Source organism: Arvicanthis niloticus, chromosome 2 (assembly GCF_011762505.2).
Source record: "Arvicanthis niloticus isolate mArvNil1 chromosome 2, mArvNil1.pat.X, whole genome shotgun sequence".
NCBI lineage: Eukaryota > Metazoa > Chordata > Mammalia > Rodentia > Muridae > Arvicanthis > Arvicanthis niloticus.
In genome coordinates, this window is record NC_047659.1 from 82,977,383 (window position 1) to 82,990,773 (window position 13,391).

General features: G+C 32.8%; 1 protein-coding gene across 1 annotated transcript in view; it reads right to left on the minus strand.

Moving 5' to 3' along the window:
- LOC117703198 (uncharacterized) overlaps nt 1-13,391 on the minus strand; it is a 175,182-nt gene that overhangs the window by 100,192 nt on the left and 61,599 nt on the right. Inside the window, 6 exon segments of the mRNA XM_076929414.1 lie at nt 2,342-2,435; nt 5,748-5,812; nt 8,688-8,760; nt 8,844-8,872; nt 9,596-9,677; nt 12,144-12,214. Coding sequence (XP_076785529.1) covers nt 2,342-2,435; nt 5,748-5,812; nt 8,688-8,760; nt 8,844-8,872; nt 9,596-9,677; nt 12,144-12,214 — 414 coding nt within the window.

Below are 13,391 nucleotides of genomic sequence, written 5' to 3' on the forward strand. Positions count from 1 at the left end.
CAGTCATGAATAGATAAAAATAAATTAGAAAATATATTATTCAGACATCATTTTTCTTAGCTATCATGACTTCCAAATTGAAACAGTGTAAGTCTTAACTACTCTAATAGATTTGTAATCTGTTGATGGCATTCTTAATCACTCCATGTGTAACCCTATGCTTTTGTTCATAGTATTTTATTCTGGTTTATATAGCATAATCCAGCAAAGCAGTGCCAATGAATTTGGTAGGATGGCCATTTTTACTATGTTAATTCTGTCATTTCGTGAGCATGGGAGATCTCTCCATTTTCTGAGATCTTTGATTTCTTTCTTGAGAGACTGAATTCCACACAATGATAGCAGGAGACCTCAACACCTTTATTATTCTCACTAATAAACAGGTCATTGAAATAGAAACTACACAAAGACACAGTGAAACTAATAGAGGTTATGAACTGAATAAATTTAACAGTTATCTACAGAAAATTTCATGCTAAAACAAAAGAATACAGCTTCTTCTCAGCACCTCATGGTACATTCTACAAAATTGACAAAACTAACCTCAACCAATACAAGAAGACTGATATAATTGGATGCATCCTCTCAGATTACCATGGCCTAAGACAGGACTTCAATGATGACAAAAACAACAGAAAACCCACAGGTAACTCTCTACACAATGATAACTTGATTAGAGAAGAAATAAAGAAAGAATGTAAAGACTTTCTGTAATTCAGAGAAAATGAGGATACAGCATACCCAAACCTATGATCAAAGCATTGCTAAGAGTAAAAATTCATAGCCCTGGTAAAGAAAGCAAACATCTCCAAGAGGAGTAAACAGCAAAAAATAGTCAAACACAGGGCCAAAAACAAATAGAAACAAAGAGAACTATGCAAAGAATCAACAAAACCAAAAGCTGGTTCTTTAAGAGAATCAACAAGATAGATAAACCCTTAACTAAAATAACTAAAGGGCCAGAGGCAGTATCCAAATTAAATAAGAAGTGAAAATGGAGACATAACAACAGAAACGGGAGAAATTTGAAATCTCATCAGATCCTACTTCAGAAGCCTATACTCAACAAAACTGGGAAATCTAGATGAAATGGATGATTTTCTAGACAGATACCACATACCAAAGTTAAATCAAGAGCAGGTAACATAACAGACCCATATCCCCTAAAAAAAAAATAGGAGTCATTAAAAAACTCAAAAGTCCCAGGGCCAGATGGCTTTAGTGAAGAATTCTACCAGACTTTCATAGAAGACCTAATACCAATATTCCTCAAACTATTTCATAAAAATATAAACAGAAGAAACACTACCTAATTCATTCTATGAAGCCACAATTACTCTGATACCTAAACTACACAAGGACCTAAAATTCCCCTCCCTCAAAAAGAGAGAGAACTTCAAACCAATTTTACATACAAATATCTATGCAAAAATACTGAATAAAATTCTTGCAAACTGAATCCAAGAACACATCAAAACCATCATTCACCATGATCAAGTAGGGGTGCAATGTTGGATCAATATACTAAAATCCACTATTAATGTAATCCACTATATAAACAAACTCAAAGGAAAAAAATCACATGATCATCTGCTTAGATGTTAAAAAAAAAAAAAAAAAAAAGCATTTGACCATATATAATACCCCTTTATGTTAAAAGTATTGGAGAGTTCAGGAATCCAAGGCTGATACATAAACATAATAAACACAATTTACAGCAAAACAACAGTCAATATCAAATTAAATGGAGAGTTACTTGAAGCAATCCCACTAAAATGAGGAACAAGACAAAGGATGCCTGTGCTCCCCATATCTATTCAATATAGTACTTGAAGTTCTAGTTAGAGCAATAAGACAACAAAAGGAGATCAAGAAGATAGAAATTGGTAAAGAAGTCAAAGTATCACTAGTTGCAGATGATATTATAGTATACATAAGAGACCCCCAAAATTCTTCTAAAGATCTTCTACAGCTGATAAACAACTTCAGCAAAGAAACCATGATCAATCAAATAATCTCTCGATCCTCCTTTGTAGATTCTGATTTTCTATATTTTTATTCCAACTTCTTTATAATTCCTTTCTATATCCTAATGTTGACTTGCTTGAAAAGTCCTTATAATGGAAACTATTTTTTCCTTTTCTGCAATGCTACGTTCAATTTAATATGAAATTGAAAGTTAATATGCTATAGAAAGTATTTAAATTTAACTTTGTAAATTATCACCATTTAATATCTTAAAATTTAGTCATGTTTTAGAGGTAATTTTTACTAGGACGATAAGTCACTTCTAATTTACACAAATATTCTGACAATTGAGTTTATACAATATGGTCCATACCTTTCACTTGGCCATTTATTGTACTTTCATCACTTTGACCTTCTGGCACAGATAAATGTGAAGTCATTTTTGGTTGGGATTGCTTAAATATATGCTGTTAAAAACAAATATCAGGAATGAATTGATTAAAGATTTCCTAATTGTGATTTTTGGATTTTGCACTTATTAAACTGAAAATAAAATATTTATTTAAAAATACAGAAAAAGAAGCTTAAGAATATTTTATAACTATTGACTAAGTTTTATCTTTATTGGGCCTCTAATTATATATAAACACACACACACAAAAGTCAAGAAGAAAAAGATATAAAATCAATGTCTACATGTTCCCCAATAATTACTTCAGATTACTTAAATACATTTTAATTCCTAAAAAAATACATTCTGAATTTAAAATATTCTTAGATTTAATTCTAATTAAATGAATTACAATTAATTTAGAATAGCATTAACCTATTTGGAATATTCCCAATGACAGAACTATTTTAAGTTTATAAGGAAAAAATATAAGATTCTTTAATATATATCAGGTATAAAAAACTAAATAATGGTCGGTCTATTTTCAAGTACAATCTTGATTATTTTGAGAAAAAATTACTGTGCTCTAAACTTGTTGCACGAGATTATACATTAATATGAAGAATCCTTCTGTGGTTATTTTTTAATAAAGTCACAAGCATTAGATGCCATATGCAGGTTTTCCATACAAAAATATATGACAATTCTTAATAAGAAAGTGAGATTCCTAAACAGAATTGAGGTTGATAAAAATGGATTACCACAACTGCATTCTTAGAATCAGTATGTATGCTTTTATACCTTTGTTATACTCAAACAGAATGTGTTAAAGTTATTTTGTTTTGGTTACAAATGGCTCAAATATCAAAGCAACCCCATTTATATGAAGACAGTATATAAGCTGTAAATAAATAATAAGTACAGTGAATTGTCTTTTAAAAACTAATGTGAGCTGGAATGTCCCATGACAGAAGAGTGATACAGAAACTGTGGTTCATTTACACAATGAAATACTACTCAACTATTAAGAACAAGGACATCCTGAGTTTTGCACACAAATGAATGGAACTAGAAAATATCATCCCGAGTGAGGTAACTCAGACTCTAAAGGACAAGCATGGTATGTACTCACTAATAAGTGGATATTAGAGAAAAATAAAAATAAAATATACGGAAAACCCGAGATACAGTTCACAGAACTCAAAAAGGTCAAAAAGCCAAAGGGTTCAAGTGAGGATGCCTGAGTCCCACTTGGAAGAGGTAAGAAAGCAATCACAAGTGGGGAGGGAGGGAGATGCCTGGGCAGAAAAGTGGCCCAGGGTGTTTTTCTTTTGGAGGAGGGTAGAGGGGAACCTGATCTGGTGTTGGGTGAGGGAAAAGGACTGAAGCCTTGTGGGCCAGGAGAAAGAATGGAAGCAGACAACCTCTGGAGGCAGGAGGTTGGGGGTGCCCTCCAGAATGCACCAAATCCCTGGGAGGTGAGAGACTCTCAGGACTCAAATGGAGGGACCTTAGATGAAATGCTCTACAGTGGGGAGAGGGAACTTGTAAAGCCCACCTCTAGCATAAAGACTGGGCATCATGTGAGGGATGCAGTTACCACCCCACAGACAAAACTCTGACCCATAATTGTTCCTGTCTGAAAGAACTGCAGGGGTGGAAATGGAGAGAAGCCTGAGGAAAAGAAGGCCCAGCAATAGACCAAAAATGGGTTCTAGCTCAAGGGGAGGTCACAAGGCCTGACACTATTACGGAGGCTATAGAGCACTCAGACAGACGGGCCTATTGTGACTGCCCTCCAAAAGACCCTTCAAGCAATTGAAAGAGTCAGATACAGATATTTGCACCCAACCAATGATCAGAAGCTGCTGAGCCCAGTGGTTGAATTAGGGAAAGGCTGAGAGAAGCTGAGGAGGAGGGCGATCCTATAGGAGGACCAGCAGTCTCAATTTATCTAGACCCCCGAGATCTCTCAAATGCTGGACCACCAAAAAGGCAGCATACAGCAGCTGATATGAGGCCCTCAACACATATACAACAGAGGACTGCCAGGTATGAGTTCAATTAGAGATAATGCACCTAACCCTCAAGAGACTGGAGGCCCCAGGGAATTCAGAGGTCAGGTGGGGTTGGGGATAGAGATATCCTCTTGGAGACAGGGGTAGAGAAGAGGTATGGGATGTGGAACAATTGGAGGGTAGATGGCGAGGAGAAAATCTGAAGTGTAAATAAATAAATAAATAAATAATAATAATAAAAACGTGAGCCTAAGACTAATTCCTATTAAGTGGATAAAATGTGCCAAGTTTTTATTTGCTTGTTTTATTTTGTATACAATTAATTTTAAAAAGTCTACAACCAGAATAACATTATGTCCTGCTTCCCAAATGCCAAATGAACTTCCTAAATCACAAACAGGAACTAGATTAATCCTCTCTTCTCTTTTGCCACAACTATATCCAGAAACACTTCCTCTGATCCAGACTTACATATTCTGTGATGCCTATTTTAAATATACAACTCCTACCCTGCTTTAGAACCTAACATTGTCTGACTTTTCCAGGAAATGCTACTTACCATTTTCTGATTGTTTGTGACACTTTCTTACACTACAGACTATACTATTCTGTTATACTTAGGGATTTACAGGAAAGCACCTAATTGATAATGACTATTCAGTCAAAGCAGTTAAAAGTATTTTATGGAGAGATAAACTCAACTTCTGTCTCCTTTTTGTTACCATCTGTCTTTCCAAAGTTTTCTGTACATTACAGATAGATACACATTTAGATGTACTTTTAAAATAAAAATGTTTGAAATGTATCATGCAGAGAGTGTGGCACTAATGCTCTATTCTGGAAGGTATCCGAATCATAGGTGTCATGGGTGGTCATATGCAGCTACTTTTCTCTCATAACAGACACACTGAAACATCTAAAGAATAAAGTGCAGAACTGCAACTTTAGCCTTTGAAATAGTAACTGGGAATAAGTCATCTCATATTTTATGTGATGGAGATGATGAATTCATGTTTACTATCAAATTCAGTGCAATCATTGTGACTTTGGTCCTAATTTAAATTTTTTAGTCATAAGTCCCAAAATCAAAAGTGACTATAATTTAATTAGGTTAAATACATCTAGGAAGGGAACATAAATACAATAATAAATAAATAAATAAATAAATAAATAAATAAATAACCTTGAAACAATTCTAAGAATAATGTATAGTGAAATTACTGTATATTATAGAATACTATACATTTCTGTTTAAAAATGTTAAAATACTAATTCATGATCTTTCAAAAATTCTGGGGAGTCCAAGGATAATTAATATGGTTTATGTAACAATAAAATTGTATAATAGATAAATTGAAACATTTACATACCTTTTGGTTGTTGTTTTCACTGTCCAATTGAAACTTTTGTCCCTTCTCAGTTATTAACATTGATTCTGTTAATAAATTCATTTGTTTGGTTATTGTGTGTGCTTTTGTGTGTAAGAAAATTTTTAAAATATTAGTCTTTATATTATAGATAGATTTTTAACTTTGTGATAATACAAATTGATTTATTAGTTATAAACTTTAATTATGTTTATTTAATCTTCAACTAGATATTTACTGACTTAGACTATACAGGTATCAATGGTTCAAATACATCAATCAAACAGAAAGTGGGTGTTGTGTCCAAGACACGCAAACATTCAGACCCAAATTCAGATCCAATTCAGACCCAAATTATTACACTAAGAGAACTCCAGGGACAAAACTGGAGAAAAGGCTGAAGGAAAGTCGGTCCAATGACCAGCCCAACTTGGGATCCATCTCATGGGAGGACCCCAAGGCCTGACAGTACTGCACTATAATGTACTTATAGGAGCCTAACTTAGCTGTCCTCTGAGAGGCCCTTCCAGCAGCTGACTGAGTCAGAGGCAGATACTTACACCTAACCATTGGACTGAAGTTGGGGACCCCTATGTTTGAATTAAGGGAAGGATTGAAAAAGCTTAAAGGGAGAGCGACCCCATGGGAAGACCAACAGTCCCAACTAACCCAAACCCCAGAGAGTTCCCAGAGACTGAGCAACCAACCAGGAACATACAGAGGCTGTCTGAGGCCCCTGGTATATATGGAGCAGAGGTATGCTTGGTCTGGCCTCGATGGGGGAAGATGTGTTTAATCCTGGAGAGACTTGAGGTCCCAGAGAAGGGGGAAGCCTGTGGTGGGGGAAACCTCTCGAAGGCAAGAGGGAGGAGGAATAGGATGAAGTGGGAGTGGGGACCAAGGTGGGTAGCTGGAATATAAATAATAAAATAATTTTAAATTAAAAGAAAAACAACAACAAAAGATAATTTGAAATTACAAACCACTTTCTTCAAGAACATCTCACTCCAAACGTTCTGTTACTTCCATACAATGTGGTTCTGTCTATGATTTTGAAAATCTCCATGTATGTTCTGAAGACTGTCCTATACTATGCTCAGCTTTCCCCTGAGAAAATACATTTTTTTTTTTTGCAACTACATGCGTCTTTCTTAGTTTGTCAAAGCTATGTTTACAATTAAAGTTGTTAATTCTTTCTTCCTGGACTACAGGTGACAAAATGCACATGATCAGTGTATGGGTATTTATGTGTTAATCTAACAAGTACATGATCATTAATTTTCTAACATTTTGGGCATAGAATTAAAACATTCAAACAAATGTGTTAGCGATATCCCTTAAGAGATGAGGACTGATAAGGATAACTAAAGAGTGTAATTGTTCAGACAGATGGATAGACACACCAGAGAACTGAGAAGCAGTGGCAGAAAGGTAGCAAGAGTTGTACCTGTTTAAAAATATGGAGAGTTGAGGAGCCTATTTCTTACTATACCCAGACAATATAGAGAGAGAAAGGGGCTATAAAAAAGTAGAAAAATAAAGTAGTGTACATAGTTTAAGTATTACTTTGAGGTTTATGAATAATAATGTTAGAAAGTGACATTTATGTTCATATTGGCAAATGACATAGATCATATGTAGGGAAGACAAGAAAGAATCTGAGTACTGTCCGTAAATGTGAGTAGAAAACTAAGTTAAAGAAAAGCTATAATGCAGTTTAAAAGTCATGGAATCTTTCCATATTACCGACAATATAAAAACATTTTAAACAGTAACAAAAATCTGAATGGCTTTATGTAAAACCTCTGGAGAATAGTGGTCTTATTTGTGATATCAGATGAGAAGTACATTAAACTATATTGAAGGGCTATGTTGCTTCTGGTTTCACAGACTATTTCCAATTAAAGACATGGTTCACTTACAATTTTTAGTATATCCTGCTTTTGTTACAGAGCAGGTGTTGGGAGGTTTTGGTGCTGCTTCTAAAAATTTGGCATTTGTCACTGGACGAGGAAGTATGCTCAGATAAGAATATTAGAAACAGAGACCATAGGGCTTTGTTTACTGCTTTGCTTAATTACTACCTGGTGTGATCTCTTTGCTTACTACTTTGCTTGATTACTATCTTGTATGATCTCCTTGTTTACTATTTTGTGTGACTACTTACTAACCATGGTTTTTGAATATTCCTAGAATGATATAAAAGCAGACTGGAGAAAAATAAAGCTGCTTCAGCCTCATCACTGGCTGGAGTCATGTTATAGTTTTGTCTAATTGTCATTTTCTTTTCAATCCTCCCTCCCTCCCTCGAGTGACTGACTGAGCTGCCTTAGTCTAGCAGGCTCTGAACAAATGTTATAATGAGATGGGTATGAACTGTTATTCTTAATTATTAACCAAATAAATCAATGCATCAATGCATCAAAGTGATATGCATTTCTCAGAAAAATAAAAATAAATATAATTTTATAAAAATATTAATGTATAGAATATATAAAGAGAATATGTGAATCATTTTAGTAATTTTAACTAATTTATATAAAGTAAATGAAATTAAGCAAGAAACAAACAACTAAAATGCTATACAGGTCATGTAAACTCCACATACCTATGAACTTGAACTCATGGCCTTATTATTCTTTTAGAAAATAACTATATATATGCTAAAATGGAATGTTAAAAGTAGTAAAATATAATTTATCACACTGTGTTATATAATTTATTGACATAGACCTGACATCCAATATCATTGAACTCTTTTCAAAAATTAAGAAAAGGATATATGTGAAATTTGATATATATATATGTGTGTGTGTGTGTGTGTGTGTGTGTGTGTGTGTGTGTGTGAGATTTAAAGAACAATGAGATACAAATGGGAAGATTGTTAACATTTTAAATAATTTGGCGATACTTGTCTAGAGACATCAATATTTCAAAATTCACCTGTTTGTAATGATTTTGTATTCTTCTTTGCTGATGAATCATTTAGCATAGACTCTTGCTCTTCAGTGGGAGACTTCATGGATTTGAAAACAGGATATTTAATAACATGTATGTTTCAGAAGTTAATAACACAGAACACACCATACTTGTCTTTACCTTCAGTTGACAATATTCTTTAAGAATCTCTGCAAAATCAAAAATCAAAAAAAGACCATCAAATACAGATTTTCAACCAGACTATCAGTCAGAGTTAGTATAATCTTCACAGGTAGATATTGGAATGGAATTTTAAAGTCTTTGATGAAATTTTTTGTTTGTTCTTGGAACAATTAGGAAAGTGTGCAGAAAGAAGACTGGCATAACATAGAATGAGCACAAGTTGTCTGAAATGTTACTATGGGCCAAATGCCATGTAACTTTTCAAATGTTTAATCATATAGTAGACCACATTTTAAAGAATCATTCTAAAAAGATGGCAGAAAATGCAACATGTTCCATAAACCATAGTATAATTTAGGATGCATAAACTAAGCATAAAATTTCAGAGAGATAAATATATATTTATTTAAAAAATCTTTCTGGTTTGTTTATTTTGGATAGTCATGTACATAAAGTTACTCCTTAATCTACACATGTGAACTATATTAGCACTTTATTTCATTTTTCCCTTAGAGTATACTAAAATATCTAATGAACTTTCTCTTTTTTGAAATCATGTGCACATTCTAGAGAATATGGCAAAATTGATATATCATCACAATAAATGCATTTTTTCCCACTGGAGAATTAAGAAGTTCAAATATTCTATGGTAGAAACCAGTTTAGAACTTAATAATAGCACAGTCTTCTCGTCTAAAAATGGCACTCTGCCAGGTTACTGTTTACAATTCTTTAATATATTCCCTCACCTTTCTCTTCAGCTGTTATTGTATTCTCTTCACTTTTTAATAAAGAGCCAATTCGCTTTGGTCGAAGTTGCTTAAAGATGTTCTGTTAAAATTAGGATTGGTAATGAATTGCATATAAATTTTCTAATAACATTCTCAAAAAGTTAAAACAGTTTCTAGTTTTATGAACAATTTCATTGAAAATAAATACCAAAAACCTAACATTTGAATATCGTTTTATACACTTCCTGATTATATGTAGTGTTTATACTGATAGAATTTTTTATTATATCCACTGACAATGAAAGTCTAGAAGAGACACGTTCATAAACAAAGAATAAGCAATCTTGAAGAATAAGTCCAGTTGAAGAATTACCTTCATTTTACTTACGTGTTATTAGAATTTGTAATAATACTGGAAAAATTTTTAAATTTATATATTGACTAAGTGCACTGTCTGCAATATATTATTCTATATTTAGAACACTTAAAATTAATTTTAATCCATAAGGGCGGGGTAAGGAAACAGCTTCCATGGTACATAGTTCTGCATATGAATATTCTTTCCTAGAAGTAGTTACATTGGGGATCAATACTGTTAGTATTTTAGATAAAAAATTTATGAGGAAAAAGTAATGCTATGAAATAACCAAGTCATAATGATAATTTATATTTAGATCATATTTGATTAGAATATTGGTTATTGAACAGTTAAGAACTGGGTAACTCTCAGCTACTTAGATGGTTTGGGGACAGTCTGGGTTAAATCATGATATCATTGTCACACATGCGTGCGCGCACACACACACACACACACACACACACACACACACAGAGCATGTGTGAGGAGGAGGAGGAAGAGAAAGAGAAGAAGAGGGCAGAGGGCAGGCTCAAATAAAACAATGAAGCTGGGGAATATCTTTGGTTAAGAGCACACATTGCTCATGGAGAGGACCACAGTTGTCAGTACATAATATGTCTGCCCAAGATCAACTGAAATTCCATTTCTAAAGGACTTGATGCCCACTTTTGGCTTCTCCAGGCAACAGCCATGCACTGAGTGAAGATAAATAAATTTAGGTAAACATTCATACATATAAAAATAAATAAATAAATCTTTAAAAAGGCTTTTTAAGAAACTGATACATCTTTATTCTTTCCTGGAAAAAAATCAACAAATTATCACTATCTGGTAAAGCTGACATTTGAGCTCAGATTCTTTTACTTTGCCTCTCACATGTGAACTGTTGTTATCAAGTTTCCTTAGATGAATTTAGGACAAGTTCAAGTTAGAAAAGGCTTTTTTTTTCTTTAAAAATAACTTCTAAAACTCTACCACCAGCCATAATTAGAAAGGAGTCATAAGAACATTTTTAAAAAAATTTTTCAAAATATCAAGAAACTTAATTTGTTGAAGTTCACATAATAGAATAATTAAAATGACCACAATAATTGTGGTTTGTATTGCTTCCTGACTGCTGGATAAAAAATATTAATATCTGAGTGATGAACAGACATGATTCACTGGATACTTAATACATGAGGTCATCTGTTAAACTTTCTTCTAGATACATCCTTATAGAACTAACAGTATAATTGTCACATTCAAAAACATCTTTTCTTAATAGAGTTATGTTCTAACTATATTACCCACTATCAATACAAACATCCTCATTAAATTCTGACTTAATGTGTCTGTATTTTCATATGAAGAAATTCTATTGCTTGCTTATTATTGGTGGTCTTTCTTATAAATTCAGGATATATTCATTCCTTAACTTAGCAATTAGTAGTTCCCTACTTCTTGATGTTCAACAAATACAAATTACTCAACATTAAAACACCTGAACATTCTATTTGACCTATTCAAGTTCTAACTGCTGTATTCCAATACCATAAAACATTTCCCATTGCCTACAATATTGGAACTGCAGGTATTTGAGGTGTTTATGAAAAATTTCTGTGCTCATTTAGTTTGGACACATTACAGTATCTAATAATGGCAGAATTCAGCATTTTTGACATTTAATTTTCAGCAATAAGGAAATAAGGATAAGTTTATATGTTTTGTTTTAGAACAAAGTACTAAATATATCATAAAGATATCCTTCACAGGTTGTTAAATTCAACATAATCCCTATACTCTCTAATATTAAGAAATTAGAGAGAACAGCAAATCAAATATGCATAATTAAGTGCTTAATCATGGTACTGTTGGCTGACCATGAAAACCTTTAGCATGAATAAAGATTAAGATGTGATTACTGTGTATAATTTTGGCACTTTCATGAGTAATCTTCAGCTTAACCAATCTTTCATCATGTAAAAAATGGTAAAATTATAAAAACAATATTTTATGAAAATGACTGATTTTGAGATGGATACAGAAGATTTTTGATTATCAATTACTGTTGATTATCAATTCAAAAATATTTTGAATTGCATAACTAACTTAAAAAGTTTTAAGTTTACATATAAAATTACCATTTACTGATTCACAAATGTGTCTAAATGTAACATTGTCTCTTAACTAAAAAAACTATTAAAGGAAATGTGTAAATGTATGTACCAAGCACTGCTTGTTGTCATTGCTGTCTTCCATTTTTGATTCTTCTTCTGATGTCAGTTCAACAACTTGTTCTGTTAAGAGCCAGACAAGTTGTTAAAACAAACAAGAACAGCTTAGATTGATGATAGATTTTATACCATAGATATAGTTCTTTTAATTAGTATAACACACAGAGAAAATAATTTTTAGTTACAAATTTCAGTTACGCTTATCTTTTAATTGGATATTTACAGAGAGAAATATAAGTGTCTGTCAACAACATAGATATATAAGGGAAAGGATCAGTAGAGGATGTCATGCTTAAAATGTACATGCTCAACGATTCATATATGAGTATTCTCTGAAAGGATATGTAGGCAACACCAGAAAAACACTGAAATATATATGTAATCAAACTCCATCATTCTAGACTATGTTCATTACCTTGTAAGACCAACTTCTCCAGGGTTTAGTAAAAAGTTTCTCTATCTAGGTATTGTTAGTTTTGTACCTCTCATTCTGTGAGAACCTGTTATTTTACCTAATGTGTTTTTCATCTCCTATTTTGATACCTTGGTCTTCTTGGAAGATTTAGAGTATTACATATAATTTTTTTCATGATTGTTCCCCCTATTCCATATACCTTGTATTGCTTCCTATGGCGTTAGCAACCTAAGTTATTGAAGAGGCAACACTTTACTATTTGTAGTGTAAATCATTCTTTCACATATCTAAATAATCCTCTTGTTCTAAAATACTGTTAACAAATTAATACTGCCATTATATAAGCATTTCTTTATATATTATAAAATGATTTATTCTCTATAAGGTTCTATAGCTAAAATTTAAATACTATAAATAAATGACAGTGATGTTTTAGAGGTAATGTCAGACTCATTCAGAATCACCTTAAAGAGATATATGAGAGGAAAGCACATGAGACTTTAAAGAAGGTAGTACCAAAAGCCAGACTTATACAACTTTTTGAAAGCTTAGAGATGGTGATGCTGGCATCACAGTCTGTTTGTAAGACTAGTGTAAATGACAAACAAAGAGAAAGGCTATATGTACAGAGAAGGAAGTGTACAGATTATTACACTTGTATATATAACTTTACCCTCAGTTCTTATGTAAATTTTGACACAGCAGCACAACTCTATAATTCTAGAACACCTATGATTTGATAGCAAATTAGAACATAAGAAGCTAATATCTAGCTATTCTGGAGAACAATAAGAGAGCCTAACTCAATCAGGACAGAAGGCAAAG